Source organism: Salmo salar, chromosome 13 (assembly GCF_965601325.2).
Source record: "Salmo salar chromosome 13, fSalSal1, whole genome shotgun sequence".
Classification (NCBI taxonomy): domain Eukaryota; kingdom Metazoa; phylum Chordata; class Actinopteri; order Salmoniformes; family Salmonidae; genus Salmo; species Salmo salar.
Window position 1 is genome coordinate 107,381,691 of NC_138303.1, and position 26,271 is coordinate 107,407,961.

The 26,271-nt window shown below is 46.4% G+C and overlaps 1 protein-coding gene across 8 annotated transcripts in view; it reads right to left on the reverse strand.

The window, feature by feature from the left end:
* The window catches only part of LOC106568497 (putative E3 ubiquitin-protein ligase HERC1), a 101,001-nt gene that overhangs the window by 69,822 nt on the left and 4,908 nt on the right, over positions 1–26,271 (reverse strand). For all 8 annotated transcript variants that reach the window (XM_082960572.1, XM_082960570.1, XM_082960573.1 and 5 more), the window contains exons 2-22: positions 24,714–24,913; positions 23,674–24,456; positions 19,061–19,156; positions 18,580–18,765; positions 17,976–18,131; positions 17,628–17,783; positions 16,478–16,574; positions 15,883–16,026; positions 13,611–13,738; positions 13,237–13,381; positions 12,502–12,673; positions 11,972–12,106; positions 9,710–9,875; positions 9,337–9,462; positions 8,629–8,862; positions 8,174–8,326; positions 7,825–7,957; positions 3,757–3,957; positions 3,082–3,297; positions 838–1,011; positions 245–359 (exon numbers count right to left, since the gene is read on the reverse strand). In XM_082960572.1, coding sequence (XP_082816698.1) covers positions 245–359; positions 838–1,011; positions 3,082–3,297; positions 3,757–3,957; positions 7,825–7,957; positions 8,174–8,326; positions 8,629–8,862; positions 9,337–9,462; positions 9,710–9,875; positions 11,972–12,106; positions 12,502–12,673; positions 13,237–13,381; positions 13,611–13,738; positions 15,883–16,026; positions 16,478–16,574; positions 17,628–17,783; positions 17,976–18,131; positions 18,580–18,765; positions 19,061–19,156; positions 23,674–24,456; positions 24,714–24,875 — 3,878 coding nt within the window. In that variant the 5' untranslated portion in view covers positions 24,876–24,913. The remainder of the gene's footprint in view (positions 1–244; positions 360–837; positions 1,012–3,081; positions 3,298–3,756; positions 3,958–7,824; positions 7,958–8,173; positions 8,327–8,628; positions 8,863–9,336; positions 9,463–9,709; positions 9,876–11,971; positions 12,107–12,501; positions 12,674–13,236; positions 13,382–13,610; positions 13,739–15,882; positions 16,027–16,477; positions 16,575–17,627; positions 17,784–17,975; positions 18,132–18,579; positions 18,766–19,060; positions 19,157–23,673; positions 24,457–24,713; positions 24,914–26,271) is intronic.

Sequence of the window (26,271 nt, forward strand, 5' to 3'; positions counted from 1 at the left end):
TGACTGGAAGGCTATGGGGATCTAGTACCATTCTGGCAGATACCCATAATATTCCAGTCATCGTGCTAACGCTAGCCAGCAATTGGGCTAGCGTGAGTTAGCAACGCAGAGACATAAACATGGTATCTACGAGGGAACTAGATAAATTGCCTCATTGCCAAAATCGAACAGTATCCCCTTAAGAAAAACTTTTATCTCTGTATTTGAAAATCGTATCACAGCTTATTTAAGCAGCTCCACTCACTTGTCCTGCCAGTAGGCCTCATCCTGTAGCCCTGTGTGTTTGAGGAGAGCAGCCAGGCTGCAGCGACACGCCGTCTCTAACAGGGAATCACCCGAGGGACCGCTGTTATCCCAATCTGCCAAAGATAACACACAAACGCCACAAATGACCTAGGACCTCTCTAAAATCAGAGGTTTCAAAAAGGTATTGGGTTGATGGTGATGTCAGCATCATATTCATTCAGAATAACTCTAATGAATGACGAACCCAAGAAGAAAATACTGTAGACAAGAGATTCTGCTTTTATGATTTTATAATCTGATAAAACGTCCTTCCTCTGGAAACAACACACTTTATGAATAGCCCCTCACAGTCACTGAAGTCATTATCACCCACACAGGATGTCACAGTGTTGCTGTGTGTGTGTGTGTGTGTGTGTGTGTGTGTACGTACATGTGAGTGTGGTGGGTGTACGTATATGTGTGCGTACGTGCATGCATCTGTGTGTGTGTGTGTGTGTGTGTGTGTGTGTGTGTGTGTCTGTGTGTGTGTGTGTGCGCGTGTGCATCTGTGTCTGTGTGTGTGCATCTGTGTATGTCTCCTCTTAGTCCTACCCCTGCTGATGGCGTACTCCTTCATCTTCCTCCACAGGCCTCCGGCAGGCTCTCTAGACGATCCTAGAGCCAACTCCATCAACATGCTGTTCTCCTCGCTCAAACTCAGGTCTGCCAGCTTGGCATCAGGACAGCCAAGCAGCACTGCCTCGGTGAGCCACGCTGTGCTGGAGTCTGCAGGCACAGACACACAATAACACAGGCACTTATTATTACAATGAAAAGCCTGACGAAGGCCTTCGGGGTGAAATTCTGCACTCAATAAACTGTAGAAGAATTCAACACTGTGTGGGCACGTATTTGTCTCAATATGACTTTTTTTTTACCCTGTTACCTGCAAGTTACTGGCTGAGGGGACAATACTTCTGAAGGTATTACTACCATGGTGAGGAGTTCAAAGAAGAATTTGGGGTGGCAGGTAGCCTAGTGGTTAGAGCGTTGGGCCAGTAACCAGCAGGTAGCCTAGTGGTTAGAGCGTTGGGCCAGTAACCAGCAGGTAGCCTAGTGGTTAGAGCGTTGGGCCAGTAACCAGCAGGTAGCCTCGTGGTTAGAGCGTTGGGCCAGTAACCAGCAGGTAGCCTAGTGGTTAGAGAGTTGGGCCAGTAACCAGCAGGTAGCCTAGTGGTTAGAGCGTTGGGCCAGTAACCAGCAGGTAGCCTAGTGGTTAGAGCGTTGGGCCAGTAACCAGCAGGTAGCCTAGTGGTTAGAGCGTTGGGCCAGTAACCAGCAGGTAGCCTAGTGGTTAGAGCGTTGGGCCAGTGAACCAGCAGGTAGCCTAGTGGTTAGAGCGTTGGGCCAGTAACCAGCAGGTAGCCTAGTGGTTAGAGAGTTGGGCCAGTAACCAGCAGGTAGCCTAGTGGTTAGAGCGTTGGGCCAGTAACCAGCAGGTAGTCTAGTGGTTAGAGCGTTGGGCCAGTAACCAGCAGGTAGCCTAGTGGTTAGAGCGTTGGGCCAGTAACCAGCAGGTAGCCTAGTGGTTAGAGCGTTGGGCCAGTAACCAGCAGGTAGCCTAGTGGTTAGAGAGTTGGGCCAGTAACCAGCAGGTAGCCTAGTGGTTAGAGCGTTGGGCCAGTAACCAGCAGGTAGTCTAGTGGTTAGAGCGTTGGGCCAGTAACCAGCAGGTAGCCTAGTGGTTAGAGCGTTGGGCCAGTAACCAGCAGGTAGCCTAGTGGTTAGAGCGTTGGGCCAGTAACCAGCAGGTAGCCTAGTGGTTAGAGCGTTGGGCCAGTAACCAGCAGGTAGCCTAGTGGTTAGAGCGTTGGGCCAGTAACCAGCAGGTAGCCTAGTGGTTAGAGCGTTGGGCCAGTAACCAGCAGATAGCCTAGTGGTTAGAGCGTTGGGCCAGTAACCAGCAGGTAGCCTAGTGGTTAGAGCGTTGGGCCAGTAACCAGCAGGTAGCCTAGTGGTTAGAGCGTTGGGCCAGTAACCAGCAGGTAGCCTAGTGGTTAGAGCGTTGGGCCAGTAACCAGCAGGTAGCCTAGTGGTTAGAGCGTTGGGCCAGTAACCAGCAGGTAGCCTAGTGGTTAGAGCGTTGGGCCAGTAACCAGCAGGTAGCCTAGTGGTTAGAGCGTTGGGCCAGTAACCAGCAGGTAGCCTAGTGGTTAGAGCGTTGGGCCAGTAACCAGCAGGTAGCCTAGTGGTTAGAGCGTTGGGCCAGTAACCAGCAGGTAGCCTAGTGGTTAGAGCGTTGGGCCAGTAACCAGCAGGTAGCCTAGTGGTTAGAGCGTTGGGCCAGTAACCAGCAGGTAGCCTAGTGGTTAGAGCGTTGGGCCAGTAACCAGCAGGTAGCCTAGTGGTTAGAGCGTTGGGCCAGTAACCAGCAGGTAGCCTAGTGGTTAGAGCGTTGGGCCAGTAACCAGCAGGTAGCCTAGTGGTTTGAGCGTTGGGCCAGTAACCCGAAAAGGTTGCTGGATCGAATCCCCGAGCTGACAAGACAAAATTCTGTCGTTCTGCCCCTGAACAAGGCAGTTAACCCACTGTTCCTAGGCCATCATTGAAAATAAGAATTTGTTTTTAACTGACTTGCCTAGTTAAATAAAATACATTTAAATATACAACCTAAACACCCCACAACTAGTTTATTTTCTGATGATCTTGACCTGGAATTAGACTTGAGATTGAAATCTTTTTAAAGATTGAACGGATGCTGTTCATCATAGTTGGTGTGTGTCATGTCATAGAAATAGAATTACTAGAACGAACATTCCCATACAGGTCAATGTTTGTGTGTGTGTCATTACACACCCAGTTGTTCAAAGTCCATCTCCAGTCCGTTCCTGAGGAGAGGGTTACAGAGCCAGTATTCTGACGTCCTCTCTTGGACAGAGGGAGGCGGTCCCTGCAGCATCCCGCCCAGGCAGCGTCCAATCGCCAGAGCCACAGATCTCTCCAGGTCCAGAAGCCACACCCATCCGTCGTCCTCCGCCCCTCCGTGGCTAGGACCTGCCCTTTCAGCGTCATCTGGAAGCACAGAATTAATCCATAACATCATGACACTAAGGAGGTCCTGCTACATTTTCTACTTCTTAGCAGCAATCATCTTAAAAATCAGACGTTCTGTTAATACACAAAAAGTTACTTCCCTTCCTGTTCATTAAATGATCTCCATCTTTCTTCCTGTCTCTCAGTGTCCCAACAGAACAATGCCATTGGCTATCCATGACTGGTCTGGTGGTCCATACTGTCAGGGGCTTGAAACCAGTAGTAATGAAACAGGATGTCTCCCCCTAGTAATCTTGTTCCCAGACACGCTTTGGGCAATTAGCCAGTCTGGGGACGAAGTTACCCCCCTAAATGTCCTACCCAGCGGTCCTGAACACACTGCCTCCAGTCGACACCTACCCAGCGGTCCTGAACACACTGCCTCCAGTTGTCACCTACCCAGCGGTCCTGAACACACTGCCTCCAGTCGACACCTACCCAGCGGTCCTGAACACGCTGCCTCCAGCTCCCTCTCCTCCAGCAGGGCGGTGTCTGGCAGCAGGCAGTTGAACTCATTGAGGTGCTCCAGCAGACAGAGCAGGTGGGTGAGCAGCGGGCGTACCACCCACAGGGGTAGCAGCAACAGGGAATACATGACCTGGCACAGCAGGCTGCCCGCTACAGAGCTCAGGAGCACCGCTAGGGGGAGGGAGGGGGGGGGGGGGGGGAGAGAGGAGGGAGGGAGATTCAGAAGAGCTTTGTCAGCTTATGTGGTACGTCAAGGCCGCTACGTCTCCAGTTAAGTAACACAAATGAGGAAAAAGTTGTATTTATGGCTGTTGCAGTGACCGTATTACCGCAACACCAGATGAGATACGCTTATAAGTCCTGTGCCATTATTTTATATTAAATTATTTTATAGTAAGAAGAATGAAATGAAAGGATATTTTTCCCCATTCCTGAGCGAGAATACGCATATGAAGTTGCTATGTTGAGCAAAAATTTTTTGAAACAGGTCCTATTTGCTAGATTTAGAGTTATTTGGCAACTTTAGTTGTGAATGATATAAACCTTAGAATGTCTTAGAAATCAAAACATATACAATGGCTTGCAAAAGTATTCACTCCCCCTTGGCATTTTTCCTATTTTGTTGCCTTACAACCTGGAACTAAAATGGATATGAGTGGTTTGTATCACTTGATTTACACAACATGCCTACCACTTTGAAGATGCTAAATATTTTTTATTACATTTACGTCATTTATTGTAAAACAACAAATCAGACAAAAAAAACAGAAACGTTGAGCGTGCATAACTATTCACCCCCCCAAAGTCAATACTTTGTAGAGCCACCTTTTGCAGCAATTACAGCTGCAAGTCTCTTGGGGTATGTCTCTATAAGCTTGGCACACGTAGCCACTGGGATTTTTGCCCATTCTTCAAGGCAAAACTGCTCCAAACATTTCAATTAGGATGGGTTCCGCTGGTGTACAGCAATCTTTAAGTCATACCACAGATTCTCAATTGGATTGAGGTCTGGGCTTTGACTAGGCCATTCCAAAACATTTAAATGCTTCCCCTTAAACCACTCGAGTGTTGCTTTAGCAGTATGCTTAGGGTCATTGTCCTGCTGGAAGGTGAACCTCCGTCCCAGTCTCAAATCTCTGGAAGACTGAAAAAGGTTTCCCTCAAGAATTTCCCTTTATTTAGCGCCATCCATCATTCCTTCAATTCTGACCAGTTTCCCAGTCTCAGCTGATGAAAAACATCCCCACAGCATGATGCTGCCACCACCATGCTTCACTGTGGGGATGGTGTTATTGGGGTGATGAAAGGTGTTGGGTTTGCGCCAGACATCGTGTTTTCCTTGATGGCCAAAAAGCTACATTTGACCAGAGTACCTTCTTCCATGTGTTTGGGGAGTCTCCCACATGCCTTTTGGCAAACACCAAACGTGTTTGTTTATGTTTTCTTTAAGAAATGTATTTTTCTGGCCACTCTTCCGTAAAGCCCAGCTCTGCGGAGCGTACGGCTTAAAGTGGTCCTATGGACAGATACTCTAATCTCTGCTGTGGAGCTTTGCAGCTCCTTCAGGGTTATCTTTGGTCTCTTTGTTGCCTCTCTAATTAATGCCCTCCTTGCCTGGTCCATGAGTTTTGGTGGGCGGCCCTCTCTTGGCAGGTTTGTTGTGGTGCCATATTCTTTCAATTTTTTATAATGGATTTAATGGTGCTCCGTGGGATGTTCAAAGTTTCTGATATTTTTTATAACCCAACCCTGATCTGTACTTCCCCACAACTTTGTCCCTGACCTGTTTGGAGAACTCCTTGGTCTTCATGGTGCTGCTTGCATGGTGGTGCCCCTTGCTTAGTGGTGTTGCAGACTCAGAACAGGTGTATATATACACTGAGATCATGTGACAGATCATGGGACACTTAAATAAAGTCCACCTGTGTGCAATCTAACTAATTATGTGACTTCTGAAGGTAATTGGTTGCACCAGATCTTATTTAGGGGCTTCATAACAAAGGGGGTGAATACATATGCATTATTTTTTCATTTCGCTTCACCAATTTGGACTATTTTGTGTATGTCCATTACAAGAAATCCAAATAAAAATCCATTTAAATTACAGGTTGTAATGCAAGAAAATAGGAAAAACGCCAAGGGGGATGAATACTTTTGCAAGGCACTGTATGGGCTGCATGGTGTGACTACAGGCTATTGATGATTTGAGAAAGTAGCAAAAAAAAAGCTTGCTCTCTGTTCCTTGCCTCTGGCTGGAAACGCTGGTCTCTAATCAAGTGATCATATTTTCACCCATCAGACTATTCTCAATTTAATCTTGTCTTTACTAGGATGTAAAATTAGTTTTGATTTAAAAAGGGCCCATTATGAAATGGGCAGGAACAGGGACAAGGGGAAAAATACATGTCATCCGTATGCACTGGAAAAGCGACTGGATGCCACTTTCCCTCCGGATCGTTTCACTCATATTTCGCCGTGCAACAAGTGATATTCCACCCAAACTCTTTATGCCATGTGCTCTCCAACCCCTGTTCCTGAAGCTACCCAGTGCTTAATTTGGGAAACTAAGTGAAATCTGCTCAGGAACATCGATTGTAACATGTTGTCATAAAGAAAGATATTTAATTCAACTGTTGACAGCCCCTCTCTCTGCACACTGGAGAAAGGAATGAAGGAGAGAGAGCAGATGGAAACACACGGTGGTGAGATATTCTGTAGCTAAAGGTAACGGGTCAGCCTATTCATTATGAAAATTACAAAAAATGCCCTATTCCTACTAGGGTATTCAAAATCAAATACTAATTCACTATAACTGTAGGCATACTCTGAATTTAATTTAGGCTAGACCATTTATGTACCTTTATGTAAGATATCTTCAATCAGTCTTTTTTGAATGTTTTCTGCCATGTGTAATATTCAGTGGGCTATGTATTGTATAATGGCACAATCATTATTTTAATTCAGGGTTTTTTTCAGGCTTGGGCTCATATATAGGCCTATGCATATGGATAAACTCTTATATTCATCTGGGTGTTTTGAATGAATCACCTCCTTAGAAAGTGCTGTCCATTTCAATAGGTTAGGCTTTAAAACAACATCCACAAGGACCATGTTTTACACTCAGTTTCAACCTGCTGTTGAACTTCCATCTTTAAAATGGATCAAATCACAGTGAGGTGAGTTTTAAAAGCACGATACAGTGTTTGATGTGATTTTAGATTTAATTTGCATTGATGTCAGAGTGGTTAGAGGGAAAATAGAGTCCTGACTAACAGGCCAGTAGCGACCTGAGGATCATTAGCGAGTTGGGTACTACAAAACGCATGTCCAGAGTGCATAACAGGAGATTACCGTGACTCGACGGTATTTTTACTGCGCTCATTACTCACGACTGCCGGTGTAGCGGTAATACGGTCACCGCAACAGCCCTACCCATGTACAATAGCTGCCTAGTGTTGGGTGAATCCTGAAAAGCTGCATGTACAAGCATTTCACTACACTCACAACACCATCTGCTAATCATGTGTATGTGACCAATATAATTTGATTTGGTATTGACTGGAACAGAACGCTACAGTAACATCTGGCTGGTCGCAGCAACATCTTTAAACCACACTGAGTCAGTCAGTCCTGAGTCTTCATCACTGGAGGAGTTACAGTGCTCTGACTGAGTGACCCCGGACACCCGCACGGTGGGGTCGATTTATACAAATGAAGGAAAGAGTGTTATGTGGATGTGTATAATATTCTGAAACTGTTGGCGATAGTGCTCTGAAACGAATCAGCATGAAACATTATGGAAGGCAATTCGTTGGCGTTCCGGAATCTTCTTCCAGCATTTCTGGTATACAACATAGCATAATGGTGATTTATCTGTGATTAATGCTTAAAACGAAGTCTATAAGGCATCGATCACTTACTGTGTAGCTTGTGGATTACGTGCTTCTGTTCTATGTGCAGATCTATAAAGTGTTATGTAGGCTATATCTGTGACGATTTGTGCATAAGACATTGCAGGATAAAGCATGGTTATCTTACTGTGTAGCTTGTGGATGACGTGCTTGTCCAGAGAACTCTCCTCCAGTAAGATGGTGGACCTCCTGAAGGTCTCGGCAGTGTAGGGTAGCAGCAGGCATAGGTGTTTGTGGAGCAACGTCACACTGCTGTCATCCTAGAGGGGTAGACAGGAGGAATAAGGAACTGAGAACCTCACAGCACCTCGCATACTCTTTTATAATTCAATAATACATGACATCATTATGCCACTTTTCCAAGATGGCTCCAGCAATGTATCTCACGCTAAATCTGTAGAATGTCAAACTAAAGAAAATCTAACCATGTACAGTAGAAGGTAAAAAATGGACCAGTACCAACAATGGACCAGTACCTCTGTGTTGGTCTGGCTGTAACAATGGGCCAGCAGGTGTTTGTGCAGGGCTGACAGGAGGTTGTGGAAGTGAGAGGGAGGGTCTGTCTGTCTCTGGGACCGGCTGGACTGCTGCTTGTCACTGTTCTTCTCCAGCTCACCAAACGCCCGCTCCTGCAGGGCAGGCACCACACAGCAAGAGATAGTCCATTATTACCCAGCTCCAGTTACAACCCCCTATTAAACTTTTGCTGACACATGTATAGATGAGAAGCTGGAGACATGGGGTTTTTAACGAACACCTATCATGTTTCTACGTGTATGGAGGAAATAAACATTCATACAAAAGGGAAAAACTACAGCATACTTGTGATGGTCCACAAACAATTTAATAGATGTCACAACCAACGTTTCTAATCTATTCCACACAAATACATGTGTTAATGCATTAGACCTCCCCCCACTGCCAGTCGTACCGTGTAGAATCCGATGCTGAGCAACAGGGTCTTGAGCAGCATCTCAGCCAGGTGGAGATGGTCGTGGAGGGCCTCTGGGCTGGGGCTGGGCCGGTCTGGGCTGGAGGTCAGGGCCAGGGGTGGCCCCAGGGGGCCAGCCCCAGCAGTCAGCTCCCCAGGAGAGGAGTATCCCAGCAGAGAGGCCACATGGGACTGCTCCTGGAGGCTATTCAGAACCATGTCCAACTGCAGACGCTAGGGGGGAGAGGGAGATGGGATATGAAGGGTTAGGCTAGGTGTGTTTAGTTACCTGTCCTTTAGTGAGGCTCTCCTAGCTCTCTGGGGCCTGAGGTAGCAGTAGGCTATGCTAGGTGTGTTTAGCTACCTGTCCTTTAGTGAGGCTCTCTGGGCCCTGAGGTAGCAGTAGGCTCGGCTAGGTGTGTTTAGTTACCTGTCCTTTAGAGAGGCTCTCTGGGCCCTGAGGTAGCACTAGGCTATGCTAGGTGTGTTTAGCTACCTGTCCTTTAGTGAGGCTCTCCTAGCTCTCTGGGCCCTGAGGTAGCAGTAGGCTAGGCTAGGTGTGTTTAGCTACCTGTCCTTTAGAGAGGCTCACCCAGCTCTCTGGGCCCTGAGGTAGCACTAGGCTATGCTAGGTGTGTTTAGCTACCTGTCCTTTAGAGAGGCTCTCTGGGCCCTGAGGTAAGCAGTAGGCTAGGCTAGTTTAGCTACCTGTCCTTTAGAGAGGCTCTCCCAGCTCTCTGGGCCCTGAGGTAGTAGTGAGTGGAGCAGTTCAGTTCTCTCCCTGAGGGGGGGCAACAGCAGAGACGCTCCGATGGACAGAGTGTTCATCACCGCCTGAGGAACACACACACACACACACATCTTAGTGATAGTTCAGCACTGGCTGGGGACCTCTGGGGATATATACAACAGAAAATAGTAGACCCTGAATGCCTGCAAACAATTGCATTAGTAGTTCTAATGAGTCTATTGAAAAGCTTAGAATAATTACTACCATTTAAGTTACTTCTTTCACAAATCTAGCTAATGTGTCTTTATTAAGATATGCTTGATATGGTGACATTAATCGTGTCTGTTGTACCTGTTGTATGGATTCAGGTACACTGGAGTCTATGAGCCTGAAGAGCAGGTTTCGGAGGGGCCTCCCTTGGGCCCCTAGAACTGTGGCCCCTGTGCCCCCAGCATGGGCTAGAGAGAGGTGGATGGACAGCAGCTTCATACATAGCAAGACAAACTGGTGGTGCTCCCTGAGAGAGAGACAGAGAGAGAGAAAGATAGAAAGAGAAGAGAGAGGCAGAGGGGGGGAGAGAGAGAGGCAGTAGGAGGGGGAGAGAGAGGCAGAGGGAGGGGGAGAGAGAGGCAGAGGGAGGGTGAGAGAGAGAGGCGAGAGAGGCAGAGGGAGGGGGAGAGAGAGAGGAGAGAGAGCGAGAGAAAGAGATAGTGAGAGTCTCAGTAACTGTAACTGTCCTTCAGATGAGGCCATATGTCCTCCAGCTTCACTACATGCCTCTAGACTTGTGCCAAGTTTTCCCTTGAATAGAGGGAGGGAGCGAGGAAGAGACAGAGGGAGCGTTCATAACCATATAAAATGATCACTCCTCTCAGGAGAGGCATTTGTGCTAATGTTGTGTTGGTAAGATCATTGGCCCTGTTATCTCTAAAGTGATTACAGAACAACAAGGTGTAAATGCTTATTCTGTTTTGACATACACAAATAGGTTTGTTGACCACTGCAAGAATTGAACCCATGACCTTGGTCTTACTAGAGTCACGCTCTTATCAACAGGGGGCATGTTTTACCTCTTGGAGAGGAAAGGGATATGTTGTTTTACCTCTTGGAGAGAAAAGGGATATGTTGTTTTACCTCTTGGAGAGGAAAGGGATATGTTGTTTTACCTCTTGGAGAGGAAAGGGATATGTTGTTTTACCTCTTGGAGAGGAAAGGGATATGTTGTTTTACCTCTTGGAGAGGAAAGAGATATGTTGTTTTACCTCTTGGAGAGGAAAGGGATATGTTGTTTTACCTCTTGGAGAGGAAAGGGATATGTTGTTTTACCTCTTGGAGAGGAAAGGGACATGTTGTTTTACCTCTTGGAGAGGAAAGGGATATGTTGTTTTACCTCTTGGAGAGGAAAGGGATATGTTGTTTTACCTCTTGGAGAGGAAAGGGATATGTTGTTTTACCTCTTGGAGAGGAAAGGGATATGTTGTTTAACCTCTTGGAGGGGATGAGTGCAGGGGGCATGTTGTTTTACCTCTTGGAAGGGATGAGTGCAGGGGGCATGTTGTTTTACCTCTTGGAAGGGATGAGTGCAGGGGGCATGTTGTTTTACCTCTTGGAAGGGATGAGTGCAGGGGGCATGTTGTTTTACCTCTTGGAAGGGATGAGTGCAGGGGGCATGTTGTTTTACCTCTTGGAGGGATGACTGCAGGGGGCATGTTGTTTTACCTCTTGGAAGGGATGAGTGCAGGGGGCATGTTGTTTTACCTCTTGGAAGGGATGAGTGCAGGGGGCATGTTGTTTAACCTCTTGGAAGGGATGAGTGCAGGGGGCATGTTGTTTTACCTCTTGGAAGGGATGAGTGCAGGGGGCATGTTGTTTTACCTCTTGGAGGGATGAGTGCAGGGGGCATGTTGTTTTACCTCTTGGAAGGGATGAGTGCAGGGGGCATGTTGTTTTACCTCTTGGAAGGGATGAGTGCAGGGGGCATGTTGTTTTACCTCTTGGAAGGGATGAGTGCAGGGGGCATGTTGTTTTACCTCTTGGAGGGATGAGTGCAGGGGGCATGTTGTTTTACCTCTTGGAAGGGATGAGTGCAGGGGGCATGTTGTTTTACCTCTTGGAAGGGATGAGTGCAGGGGGCATGTTGTTTTACCTCTTGGAAGGGATGAGTGCAGGGGGCATGTTGTTTTACCTCTTGGAAGGGATGAGTGCAGGGGGCATGTTGTTTAACCTCTTGGAAGGGATGAGTGCAGGGGGCATGTTGTTTTACCTCTTGGAGGGGAAGGGTGCAGGGGGCATGTTGTTTTACCTCTTGGAAGGGATGAGTGCAGGGGGCATGTTGTTTTACCTCTTGGAAGGGATGAGTGCAGGGGGCATGTTGTTTTACCTCTTGGAAGGGATGAGTGCAGGGGGCATGTTGTTTTACCTCTTGGAAGGGATGAGTGCAGGGGGCATGTTGTTTTACCTCTTGGAGGGATGAGTGCAGGGGGCATGTTGTTTTACCTCTTGGAGGGGATGAGTGCAGGGGGCATGTTGTTTTACCTCTTGGAAGGGATGAGTGCAGGGGGCATGTTGTTTTACCTCTTGGAAGGGATGAGTGCAGGGGGCATGTTGTTTTACCTCTTGGAGGGGAAGGGTGCAGGGGGCATTTCTCCTCCTATCCCGTCACAGTATCTCTCCAGGAAACTGCGTAGGTAGGTAAAGGTGCTCTCCTCCAGGTCCACACAGAACGGTCTATGCCATGCCACCAACTGCCTGTCCAGCCCAGGAGAAAATAAACAATTAAATAAGGAAATAAATAATGAAACAAGCAACCTGCCTGTCCAGGAATAACTCATTTTATAAACACATCAATGAATAATGCAATGCCTGAGCTGCAAGATGAGATCAGAAAAACACAGAGACAAGAGGACAAATAGCTGTTAGACGGAAAATCTCTGTTTTTTTTCATCCATCAAACAAGGATAGATGTGGCTTTGAATACATATAGCTAGCTTGACTGTTTTCAATTCAAACGGTTACTCTTTCTGGGTAGTGTTCAGGAGGCACCACTGGAAGAAAAAACGGTGAAACAGGGAGGTAACCATTTGAACTTGTCCAATAAATACTTGTTTTCCAAATGAACAAGACCCTGAGGTCCTCCTTCATACCTGTCAGTGGGGACAGCGGTCCAGGCCAGGCTGTGGGAAGTGCCAGCGGTGATCTGCTGGATTGACACTCCTTCTAGACCAATCACTTTCTTCGGCTTGGTGACGGGTGTGGAGGTGTGCCCCTGGCCACACTGCCCCATGGCATTGTTCCCCCAAGCATACACCTCATTTTCTGACAGGAGGAAGGGAATAGAAGAATATGATTGTGTCCAATTTTTCAATGTCTTCAAGTCAAGTTTATGTTAATACAAGTAGCCGAAAAAGTAATGCGTTTTACTAAACACTTTATGTTAGGAGGCTTTACAATGTGTTATAATTAAGCAATAAGGCACAAGGGGGTGTGGTATATGGTCAATATACCACGGCTAAGGGCTGTTCTTAAGCACGACGCAACGCGGAATGCCTGGATACAGCCATTAGCCGTGGTATATTGGCCATATACCACAAACCCCGAGGTGCCTTATTGCTATTATAAACTGGTTACCAACATAATTTGTCATACCCGTGGTATACGGTCTGATATACCACGGCTGTCAGCTAATCAGCATTCAGGGCTCGAACCATCCAGTTAATAATAAAGTTTATAATGTGTTATTGTCTGTATTTACTGGATCCGTATGACGAGGAGGTTGGATGGTAGGCTAAATCTGAATCTGATTTAGTGGTGTCAGTGAACGGTATCATTGTAGACCCATGAAGAACTTTTACAAACATGGCCATCTGTTAGTCTCTCACCATGGGACAGAGCCAGACAGTGGCTGTCCCCACAGGAAATGTCGATAATCTTGGTCACACTGAGCTCTTCGATGAACCTGGGTCTCAGAGATGTGGTTTCAGAGGAGCCACAGCCCAAACATGAACCACAGCCCCACGCAAATACCTGAGAGGGAACAATGAGATCAGGGTTCAGGAACAGTAGACAAAATGACTATGAGGCCTTTAGCTGTGATTTTGCATGAGAAAATAAGACCGAATGTGTTCATGTAAAATGTATGTTCATATTTTAGTGTTTATTTAGCTGGTTTAAAGCTGACATACTGTAGCAGGATGAGCAGTTATAACATGTTTAAAAAACATGAACTAGGGGCGTTGAGTGAGCAGTACCGTACCTGTCCAGCAGAGGTCAGAGCCAGAGATGACTGGCTCCCAGCACACACCTTCCTGATGATGAACCCATGCAGTGCTTCGATCACCTTGGGCCGGTACACACGGTTAGTGTCCCCATGACCCAGTTTACCTGCCACACCAAATACAGCAAAATCAGTCACCCTGAACACCCTGGTAGCCTGGTCTCAGATCAGTTTGTGTTTTTGGCAACTCCGTTGCCATTGTTGTTTGGCACGACAATTCCAGACTGGCGCCCAGACTAACCATGACCATAGAGCTACTGTAAAACAGACGGTGTGAAATGGAGAATGCATGATAGGAGTATTTTAATAATGTGTTCTGTTAGTGTCTGGTATTTAGAGGAGAGATTAAGTGAAATGTCATATACTGTACAAGTGATTGGACCAGCCCAGGGACATTATCAGCTGTCTCAACCCTTTATCTCCCCCTCCGAAGGACATTATCACCTCTGACTTACTGACGGGCCACCCCCAGGTGGTAAGGTTAGGTAACAACACACCCGCTACGCTGATCCTCAATACAGGGGCCCCTTAGGGGTACGGACTCAGGCCCCTCCAGTACTCCATGTTCACTCATGACTGCACAGCCAGGCACGACTCCAACACCATAATTAAATTTGCCGATGACACAACAGTGGTAGGCCTGATCACCGACAACAATGAGACAGCCTATAGGGAGGAGGTCAGAGACCTGGCCGTGTGGTGCCAGGACAACAACCTCTCCCTCAACGTGATCAAGACAAAGGAGAAGATAGTGGACTACAGGAAAAAGAGGACCGCGCACGACCCCATTCTCATCGACGGGGCTGCAGTGGAGCAGGTTGAGAGCTTCAAGTTCCTTGGTGTCCACATCACCAAGCACACCAAGACAGTCGTGAAGCAGGCACAACAAAACCTATTCCCGCTCAGGAGAAAATATTTAGCATGGGTCCTCAGATCCTCAAAAGGTTCTACAGTTGCACCATCGAGAACATCCTGACGGGTTGCATCACTGCCTGGTATGGCAACTGCTCGGCCTCTGACCGCAAGGCGCTACAGAGGGTAGTGTGTACGACCCAGTACATCACTGGGGCCAAGCTTCCTGCCATCCAGGACCTCTATACCAGGCGGTGTCAGAGGAAGGCCCTGTCTAGGTCCAAGAGGCTTCTAAACAGCTTCTATCCCCAAGCCATGAGACTCCTGAACTCCTGACATCTATGCATAGCTCTACCTACTACCTCAACTAACCGGTAACCCCGCACATTGCATTGACTCTGTATCGGCATCCCCCTGTATATATTGTTATTTTTTACTGATCCTCTTTAATTACTTGTTACTTTTATCTCTTATTCTTATCCGTATTTTTTTTAACGGCACTGTCGGTTAGGGGCTCGTAAGTAAGCATTTCACTGTAAGGTTAACACCTGTTGTATTCGGCGCATGTGACTAATCAAATTTGATTTGAATCAAACCGTTATCTCCCCCTCAGAGAACCATTATCATCTCTCTATCATACTGTTATCTCCCTCGCCAAAGAACCATTATTATATCTGTATCATCATATATCTGTATCATCCTTCTAACACACACCCCCCAAAAAATACAAAAAATAAAAAAATATAGATGTACCATTGTAAAGTGGTTGTTCCACTGGATATCATAAGGTGAATGCACCAATTTGTAAGTCGCTCTGGATAAGAGCGTCTGCTAAATGACGTAAATGTGGCCATGTGCTGTTATAATCTCCACCCGGCACAGCCAGAAGAGGACTGGCCACCCCTCATAGCCTGGTTCCTCTCTAGGTTTCTTCCTAGGTTTTGGCCTTTCTAGGGAGTTTTTCCTAGCCACCGTGCTTCTACACCTGCATTGCTTGCTGTTTGGGGTTTTAGGCTGGGTTTCTGTACAGCACTTTGAGATATCAGCTGATGTAAGAAGGGCTATATAAATACATTTGATTTGATTTAAATGTAATACTGTTATCTCCCCCTCGGGACATTATCATCTCTGTATCATACTGTTATCTCCCCCTCAGAAGGACATTATCGTCGCTGTATCAAACCGTTATCTCCCCCTCAGAGAACCATTATCATCTCTGTATCGAACCGTTATTTCCCCCTCAGAGAACCATTATCATCACTATCATACTGTTATCTCCCTCACCGAAGGATATTATCATCTCTGTGTCATACTGTTATCTCCCACTCAGAATGACATTATCATCTATGTATCAAACCATTATCTCCCCCTTACGAAAGACATCATCTCTGTATAATACCGTTATCTCCCCCTCCGAAAGACCACACCATGCGTCCGTCCTGAGCCACAGCCATCGTGTGAGAGCTACCGCAGGCCGCCTGACCCACTCCACTGATATCCTTCACCAGCGTAGGCACGTTACGACTATGGCTGTCACTGTGGCCTGGAGAGACAGAGAAAGATCGTCATGACTGTGTCCGTCACTGTGGCCTGGAGAGACAGAGAAAGATCGTCATGACTGTGACCGTCACTGTGGCCTGGAGAGACAGAGAAAGATCGTCATGACTGTGTCCGTCACTGTGGCCTGGAGAGACAGAGAAAGATCGTCATGACTGTGACCGTCACTGTGGCCTGGAGAGACAGAGAAAGATCGTCATGACTGTGTCCGTCACTGTGGCCTGGAGAGACAGAGAAAGATCGTCATGACTGTGGCCATCACTGTGGCCTGGAGAGACACTTGTCTGATAATAATAATCAAACATTTATTTTCTAAAGCAGTTTTCAAATACATCTAGAAGTCACTGAAAGGTGCTCTGTCTGATGATGTTATTGCAGTGTCAATTCCATACAATGTTTGAAATGAAGGTTTGAAATGAAAAGAACAGGAACTCTACCCAGTCTGCCGAAGTCACCTTCTCCCCAGGTGTACAGCTCTCCATCGTTGGTTACAGCAGCACTATGTCTGTAGCCAGCAGAGACACACACCACAACCTGAAAGTAGAAAACATTGACGAATCATATGAAAAGTGGGAAGTAGTTTTCTTTTTGGGTATTCAATAAAAATGTCTGCTTTCATCCTAGCCTCGATTCCAGAACTGATTCAAGCCGATTCTCAAACGAAACTACGCTGTGATGTCCTATACCGCGAGACCACGCTGTGACGTCCTGTACCGCGAGACTACGCTGTGACGTCCTGTACCGCGAGACTACGCTGTGACGTCTCGTACCGCGAGACTACGCTGTGACGTCTCGTACCGCGAGACTACGCTGTGACGTCTCGTACCGCGAGACTACGCTGTGACGTCTCGTACCGCGAGACTACGCTGTGACGTCTCGTACCGCGAGACTACGCTGTGACGTCTCGTACCGCGAGACTACGCTGTGACGTCTCGTACCGCGAGACTACGCTGTGACGTCTCGTACCGCGAGACTACGCTGTGACGTCTCGTACCGCGAGACTACGCTGGGACGTCTCGTACCGCGAGACTACGCTGGGACGTCTCGTACCGCGAGACTACGCTGGGACGTCTCGTACCGCGAGACTACGCTGTGACGTCCTGACCACGCTGTGACGTCCTGTACCGCGAGACCACGCTGTGACGTCCTGTACCGCGAGACCACGCTGTGACGTCCTGTACCGCGAGACCACGCTGTGACGTCCTGTACCGCGAGACCACGCTGGGACGTCCTGTACCGCGAGACCACGCTGGGACGTCCTGTACCGCGAGACCACGCTGGGACGTCCTGTACCGCGAGACCACGCTGTGACGTCCTGTACCGCGAGACCACGCTGTGACGTCCTGTACCGCGAGACCACGCTGTGACGTCCTGTACCGCGAGACCACGCTGTGACGTCCTGTACCGCGAGACCACGCTGTGATGACGTCCTGTACCGCGAGACCACGCTGTGATGACGTCCTGTACCGCGAGACCACGCTGTGATGACGTCTCGTACCGCGAGACCACGCTGTGACGTCCTGTACCGCGAGACAACATCCATCCTAAAACACAATGAGCACGGGTTAGTCTCCATTGCAGGCTTACTTTGCCCAGCAGAGGTCCTTGTATTATCTTGGGGTATTTCTGAGTGGCACTGTTTCCATGTCCCAACTTCCCATAGTCTCCGTCGCCCCAACTGAAGACCTCTCCCTCCCCTGTGACAGCCAGGGTGTGGCCATCAGAGCCCTTGGACGAGGAAACCTAAAGCACAAAACAGAACGACAAACCGTTCAAATCAGCAGGTGCCCTATCGCCTCTGACCACAGACAGTCATGTTCTTCACAGTCATGTTCTGTACATTTCCAAACTATTCTACATGTTGAATCTCCGGAGTTCGTCGACACCCAACAGGTGATCTACTGCATAGGGCCAACGTTATGGTGAGTCTTTTACCTTACACATGTTCCTCGGGGGTTCCAGGGCCAGCTTCTTGGGCATGGACTGGTTGTTGGAGTCTCCCAGACCCAGCCGGCCATAGCTGCCCTTCCCACAAGCCTTCACTGAGCCGTCCGCGGACACAGAGAACGTGCAGTACTGTCCCGCTTCAATCTAGAACAGAGGAAAGATGAAGTGGAAAGAGAAAACATGTCATTCAACAGAACTAATCATCTCAAACTGGACATGACATTTATGACATTATTTCTGATTCATTCAAATGCATTTAGCTGCAAGTAATCAACTTATTGTCCTGTTTCCGTGAGCTGATCAAGGAGACAGATGAAGCTGTGTTTTTAATATACGCTTTGGTAAGTGTATACCATGACTCGGAGCTGACAGAACAGATTGCGGTCCACCATGTCAGACAGATGCCCGATTCACACTAGAGAGCCCACCTGAACCGTACTGTGCTGGCTCAAATATTTTCATTTTCACATTGTCCTTTCCAGCAAAGTTCCAGTAACTATGGTGGATTCATAGCCAGGCTAGCCCAGTACAGCTCGGCTTGATCATATTTGGCCCTACAGTGTGAAAGAAGCTCGACAGGGTTGTAGAGTACCATTTGAGCGTCGCTGAAGCCCTGTGCCAGTTTGGGCTGTAGGATCTTCTCCAAGGTGCCCTCAGCCAGCTGGTGAGAGCTGTTGCTGCCCCACACATACACCATGACAGCATCGTTCTCCACTCCACCAGGGGTGGCTGAGCCCGCGCTGCACGAACACAAGCAGTTGGATGCCAGGTTACAGATCTGATGAGGAAAGGGGAAGGAAGAACATTTACATACAGTGCTGCAGTGTCTAATCTGTCAAACAGATAAACAGCCTGTCTTGCTTGATGTAAAATATTTAGTAAGTGTTACTGCATGTTTGTCTTTCGATCCGTATCTTACAGTATAACTGACAGAAATAATAAGCCCTTGGGGGATGAATGAAGTTCACTGAACTGTATTGAATACAGTGTTGCCATAGCTTTATGCTGTCAGTCATCATTCAGATCCAGACCTAGAAAACACAGATATTTCTAATTGCTTTAGTCCAACCAACCTCTTCAAACAGGCAGAGAGCCACGTGGGAGAGACTGCAGAGTCCATCTGCATCCTTCTTCAGGGCCTGAGAATTGAGAGAGTCTCCACGGAAACCCTAAGGGAATAAAAACAGAACATTAGAGGGTACTGTTCCAGGACACTGACAGAACATTAGAGGGTACTGTTCCAGGACACTGACAGAACATTAGAGGCTACTGTTCCAGGACACTGACAGAACATTAGAGGGTACTGTTCCAGGACACTGACAGAACATTAGAGGGTACTGTTCCAGGACACTGACAGAACATTAGAGGGTACTGTTCCAGGACAATTGAGCCCATTTGGCTTGAAGGACAATGAAAAAGGAGGTACAGGTAATGTTTTACTACAAAGAGAAGACTTAACAGTTCACAACTGACATCCTTCAGTTACCACTTCTCATAGCCTTCCGCCAATTATAGAAAATACACTAAAACAATATCACATAAAAAATCTCAATACCAGTCTGTTGGAAAGACAATAAAACAATACCACAGAAATAATATCTCAAAACCAGTCTGTTGGAAAGACAATAAAACAATACCACAGAAATAATATCTCAATACCAGTCTGTTGGGAAGACAATAAAACAATACCACAGAAATAATATCTCAATACCAGTCTGTTGGGAAGACAATAAAACAATACCACAGAAATAATATCTCAAAACCAGTCTGTTGGTACATTACCACCCTGTCATATATATCTACATTTCGAGATCCACTTGAAAAGTTGCTGGTGGAGTTCTTTATCACCCAGAAGATAAAAGCTTTCTGGTGGAATATTTCCTATTGATTAAGTGACTAGTAAATCAAGTGGACACACAGACAGACGAGGCAGCACCACCACACTGAGGAATGGACCAGGCTTTTAGCTGCAGGCATCAGGCCAGGATACACAGTAAAATGAAAAAGTAAATATGATTTACAACGAGGGGAAATGTTACGCTGCCACCCGCTGCATTAGTACCCTCCACAATACACACACTGAGTGTACAAAACATTAAGAACACCTGCTCTTTCCATGACAGAGACAGACCAGGTGAATCCAGATGAAAGCTATGATTCCTTATGGATGTCACTTGTTAAAACTAATGTTTTGTACACCCATATGGAAATAGTTTAGTGCCTAAAAAAAGGGGTTAAATATGAGTAAAAAAAATGGTGCATTCAGAAAGTATTCAGACCCCTTGACTATTTCCACATTAAAAAAAAAAAAAGGCTGTAAACGGATGAAGTCATTTTTTTCCTAAACAATCTACACATAATTCCCCATAATGGCATATGGGGTATTTTTTGCAAATGTAGTACAAATACAAAAAAAATATTACATTTACATAAGTATTCAGACCCTTCACTCAGTACAATATTGAAGCACATTTGGCAGCGATTACATCCTCGAGTCTGCTTGGGTATGATGCTACAAGCTTGGCACAGATGTATTTGGTAAGATTCTCCCATTCTTCTCTGCAGATCCTCTCAAGCTCTGTCAGATTGGATGGGGAGCATAGCTGCAAAGCTATTTTCAGGTTTCACCAGAGATGTTCGATCGGGTTCAGATCCGGGCTCATGCTGGGCCAGTCAAGGACATTCAGAGACTTGGCCCGAAGCCACTCCTGCGTTTTCTTGGCTGTGTGCTTAGGGTTGTTGTCCTGTTGGAAGGTGAACCGTCGCCCCAGTCTGAGGTCCTGAGTGCCCTGGAGCAGGTTTCCATCAAGGATCTCTCTATACTTTACTCTGTTCATCTTTCCCTCGACCCTGACTAGTCTCCCAGTCTCTGCCGCTGAAAAACATCCCCACAGCATGATGCTGCCAGAGAATCTTGTTTCTCATAGTCTGAGAATCCTTTAGGTGCCTTTTGGCAAACTCCAAGCGAGCTGTCATGTCTTTTACTGAGGAACGGCTTCCGTCTGGCCACTCTACCATAAAGGCCTGATTGGTGGAGGGCTGCAGAGATGGTTTTCCTTCTGGAAGGTTCTCCCATCTCTAAAAAGGAACTCTAGAGCTCTGTCAGAGTGACCATCAGGTTCTTGGTCACCTTCCTGACCAAGGCCATCTCCCCCGATTGCTCAGTTTGGCCGGGCGGACAGCACTAGGAAGAGTCTTGGTGGTTCCAAACTTCATCCATTTAAGAATGATGGAGGACACTGTGTTCTTGGGGACATTCAAGGCTGCAGGAATGTGTTGGTACCCTTCCCCAGATCTGTGCCTTGACACAATCCTGTCTCAGAGCTCTACGGACAATTCGTTCGACCTGGTTTTTGCTCTGACATGCACTGTCAACTGTGGGACCACATATAGACAGGTGTGTGCCTTTCCAAATCATGTCCAATCAATTGAATTTACCACAGGTGGGCTCCAATCAAGTTGTAGAAACAACTTAAGGATGATCAACGTAAACAGGAACCACCTGAGCAAAATGTTTAGTCTTCTGGCAAAAAGTCAGAATAGATATAGTTTTATAAATTTGCAAACATTTCTAAAAACCTGTTTAAGCTTTGTCATTATTGGCTATTGTGTGTAGATTGATGAGATTTTTTTTTATTTAATACATTTTACAATACTTTCCGAATGCACTGTATATAAATACTTTACTGATCTTTCTTAGAATCGCTCAGGTATAGGACAGACATTTCAAAAACAACGTCATTTTGATTTGATTTTAACTGTTTTCCTATCTACGAATCTGTTATTCATTGCGTGTTATTCATACCAGTCAAAAGTTTGGACACACCTACTCAAGGGTTTTCCTTTATTTTTTATTATTTTCTACATTGTAGAATAATAGTGAAGACATCAAAACTATGAAATAACACATATGGAATCATGTAGTAACCAAAAAAGTGTTGAACAAATCTAACAAAAATGTATATATTTGAAAATCTTCAAAGTAGCCACCCATTGCATTGATGACAGCTTTGCACACTCTTGGCATTCTCTCAACCAGCTCCATGAGGTAGTCACCTGGAATGCAATTCAATTAACAGGTGTGTTAAAAGTTAATTTGTGGAATGTAATTCCTTCTTAATGCTTTTGAGCCAATCAGTTGTGTTCTGACAAGGTAAGGGTGGTATACAGAAGAAAGCCCTATTTGGTAAAGACCAAGTCCATATTATTGTAAGAACAGCTCACATAAGCAAAGATAAATGACAGTCCATCATTACTTTAAGACATGAAGGTCAGTCAATACAGAACATTTTAAGAACGTTGTGCAATCGCAAAAATCATCAAGTGCTATGATGAAACTGGCTCTCATGAGGACCACCACAGGAACGGAAGACCCAGAGTTACCTCTGCTGCAGAAGATAAGTTCATTGGAGTTAATTGCACCTGAGATTGCAGCCCAAATAAATGCTTCACAGAGTTCAAGTAACAGACACATCTCAACATCAACTGTTCAGAGGAGACTCCGTGAATCAGGCCTTCATTGTCAAATTGCTGCAAAGAAACTACTACTGAAGGACACCAACAAGAAGAAGAGACGTGCTTGGGCCAAGAAACACGAGTAATGGACATTAGACCGGTGGAAATCTGTCCTTTGGTCTGATGAGACCAAATTTGAGATTTTTGGTTCCAACCGCTGTGTTACGAGTTAGATGCAGAGTAGGTGAACGGATGATCTCCGTATGTGTGATTCCCACCGTGAAGCATGGAGGAGGAGGTGTGATGGAGCTTTGCTGGTGACACTGTCAGTGATTTATTTAGAATTCAAAGCACACTTAACAAGCATGGCTACCACAGAATTCTGCTGTGATACGTCATCCCATCTAGTTTGCGCTTAGTGGGATTATCATTTGTTTTTCAACAGGACAATGACCCAAAACACACTATTTGACCAAGAAGGAGGGTGATGGAGTGCTGCATCAGATGACCTGGCCTCCACAATTACACAAACTCAACCCAATTGAGATGGTTAGGGAGGAGTTGGACCTTAGAGTGGAGGAAAAGCAGCCAACAAGTGCTCAGCATTTTTGGGAACTCCTTCAAGACTGTTGGAAAAGCATTCCTCATGAAGCTGGTTGAGAGAGTGCCAAGAGTGTGTAAAGCTGTCATCAAGGCAAAGGGTGGCTACTTTGAATAATCTAAAATATTTGTTTATTTGTTTAACATTTTTTTGGTTACTACATGATTCCATATGTATTATTTCTTAGGTTTTTATGTCTTCACTATTATTGTACAATGTAGAAAATAGTAAAAATAAAGAAAAACCCTTGAACGAGTAGGTGTGTCCAAACTTTTGACTGGTACTGTATATACCTAAAGGGGTCCTAAAATCCTAAATGAAATCGCTAAATGATCCTTGGGTATGACCATTGTTAAATAATTCCATAAGTTAGCTTAGTAGAACCCCCCCCCCCCCCCCCCCCAATATTACACTTTAGGGGTACCAAATGGCCCCCTATTCCCTATATAGTACACTACTTTTGACCAGAGCCCTATTCCCTATATAGTACACTACTTTTTACCTGAGCCCCTATACCATTTGGGACGCACACATCATCTATATATAAATAGCAGAACATGAGCACTGCTATTATTGATGAAACCTACCCTGAATAGAAAGGAGAAGGTCAAGGTGAGGGAACGTACGTACCGAGTATTGCCTCATTTGAAGAAGTGTTTGATAGATGAGGTCATAGCCTACTCCTCCCTCTGACTGTAACTGTTGTGACCCCGTGGAGGAGGAAGCAGAGGCAGCCAGGGCCACCTCCACCCACTCCAGCAGGAATCTCAGGGAGCCCCTCTGTACAGCCAGGCCCAGCAGCAGCTCCAGAGCCAGCCTGCGTCCCGCCCGATCTGCCCCTCCACTCACAGAGCTCACAGACGTCTTCTTCAGGAAGTCTGCCACCTGAGCCAGGCAGTCCAGCCCCACCGCTGGGATCTTGTTCTCGTTGGCCAGAGAGAGAGGGGGCAGGGAGGCTAGGACAGAAGAAGCGGTAGCCAACACATCGTTACACAGCGCCACTCCAGGGTCCTCACGGGCGTACCGCCAGTTCTGCTGCAGCAGGGCGAAGAGGAGACTCAGTCCTGTCCGTACGCCCATCTCTATCAGAACATCCGTCCCTGATTTAACTCTGGATGCTCCTCCAGGCAGCCAGGGCTCCGAGGCAGGCTCCATGGCCCCGCTGTCCTGGCTAGCCATGGTCTGAGGGGGAGCAGGAGCCCGGAAGCGGTCGTGGTACTTGCTGTGGAGGGCGTAGTATATCCGCTGGAGGACCACGAGGCGGTGGTGCAGGCCCAGGGCATAGGGGGTCCGGGCCAGCACACGGTGGGCCAGGCAGCGCTGGCTGTGGAGTAACGATGACAGGTACTCCTCCCGCTCCTCAGCAGCACTGGACTCATACTGGAAGTCTGGCAGGCGCGGGCCAATCAAGTCCTGAAATTAAAAACAAACCCTTTAACTGCAACTTATATTCAAGTATTTTGAAATGTACACCGAGTACACCAAACATTGGGAACACCTTCCTAATATTGAACCTGGTCCCAGATCAGTCTATGCTCTTGCCTGCTCCATTGCTGTTATTGTCATGACAATGAGTGACAGGGGGTTGGCATGAAAGCACAAACAGACTGGAACTCAGGCTATATAATATATGCAAGAGGATGCGAGTTGAGCACGTTCTGTCCCTTTACCATTACAGGCTGGGCCACCCCCACCACCTCCTTATTGTGTAGCAGTTTGGCGTAGAGTCCTGCAGCCCCCTGGCGCGTGGCCGTCTGGCTGTCCTCCGCCGCCCAGGAGCTGTTCAGATGCTCCTGCCACTTCAGCATCACGTGGGTCTGGCAAGGCACCATTTCTCCTGATCATTATCTACACTGTGGAGTTATTACAGCTGTCAGGAACAGATGAAGGGGAGAAAGAGAAAGCACCTTGGTTAATAAGGTTAGACTAGAAGCTATAGATACCAAAATCAAGGCAACATTTCTCCTGATCATTATCTACACTGGAGTTATTCCAGCTGTCAGAGACGGGACCGAAGGAGAGAGGGAGTTTGAGAAAACACCTTGGTTCATACAGTATAAATATGTTATAAGGTAAAATTATTAAACACTACCACTATAAAAGCTATGGCCTATCACTGTATTTGGCTGTATGCCCCGACGAAAGTTGTTGTTGAACGAAAGCTTAGCACATTAAAACCTCTACAGGATCAGTGGGACCCCGCGGGAAGGTTGAGCTAACGTAGGCTAATGCGATTAGCATGAGGTTGTAAGTAACAAAAACATTTCCCAGGACATAAACATATCTGATATTGGCAGAAAGCTTAAATTCTTGTTAATCTAACTGCACTGTCCAATTTACAGTAGCTATTACAGTGAAAGATTTCCATGCTATTGTTTGAGGAGAGTGCACAGTTATGAACTTGAAAATGTATTAATAAACCAATTAGGCACATTCTGGCAGTCTTGATACAACATTTTGAATAGAAATGCAATGGTTCATTGGATCAGTCTAAAACGTTGCACATACACTGCTGCCATCTAGTGGACAAAATCTAAATTGCACCTGGGCTGGAATAATACACTATGGCCTTTCGCTTGGATTTCAAAGATGGAACAAAAAAAATACAAAACAAAGAACGCATGTTTATTTCTTTGTTTTATCTTTTACCAGATTTATTGTGTTATATTCTCCTACATTCATTTCACATTTCCACAAACTTCAAAGTGTTTCCTTTCAAATGGTATCAAGAATATGCATATCCTTGCTTCAGGTCCTGAGCTACAGGCAGTTAGATTTGGGTATGTCATTTCAGGTGAAAACAGGGGGGGAAAAGGGGCAGATCCTTAATTAAAACACTGAAACTTGAATCTGATTTAAAGTGGTCTGAAAGTATTCTTAGGACATGAGATGACATGAAAATAGCTTAATTAACTGAAATGTCCTTGGATTCAAGGCCTTTCAGTAAAGGAATCCCTCGTCTTGATCTGATCGATATGGTGCTGTGACTTGTAAATAATTCATTTACATTACAGTTGGTGGCAGCAGTCACTGGTCAGCAGCTGGAAAGTACCAGTAGTACGGTAATAGGATTCTCTATTTTAAATACATTCTGTTTCAGTGTCACGCCACAGCACAGCAAAGCAACGGTCTAGCAGCAGGGCAGTAGGCACATGACCATGAATGTATGACACACTATCCCATTGAACCCAGTCTCTTCTAAACCCTCTATGTCTAGCCAACTAACCT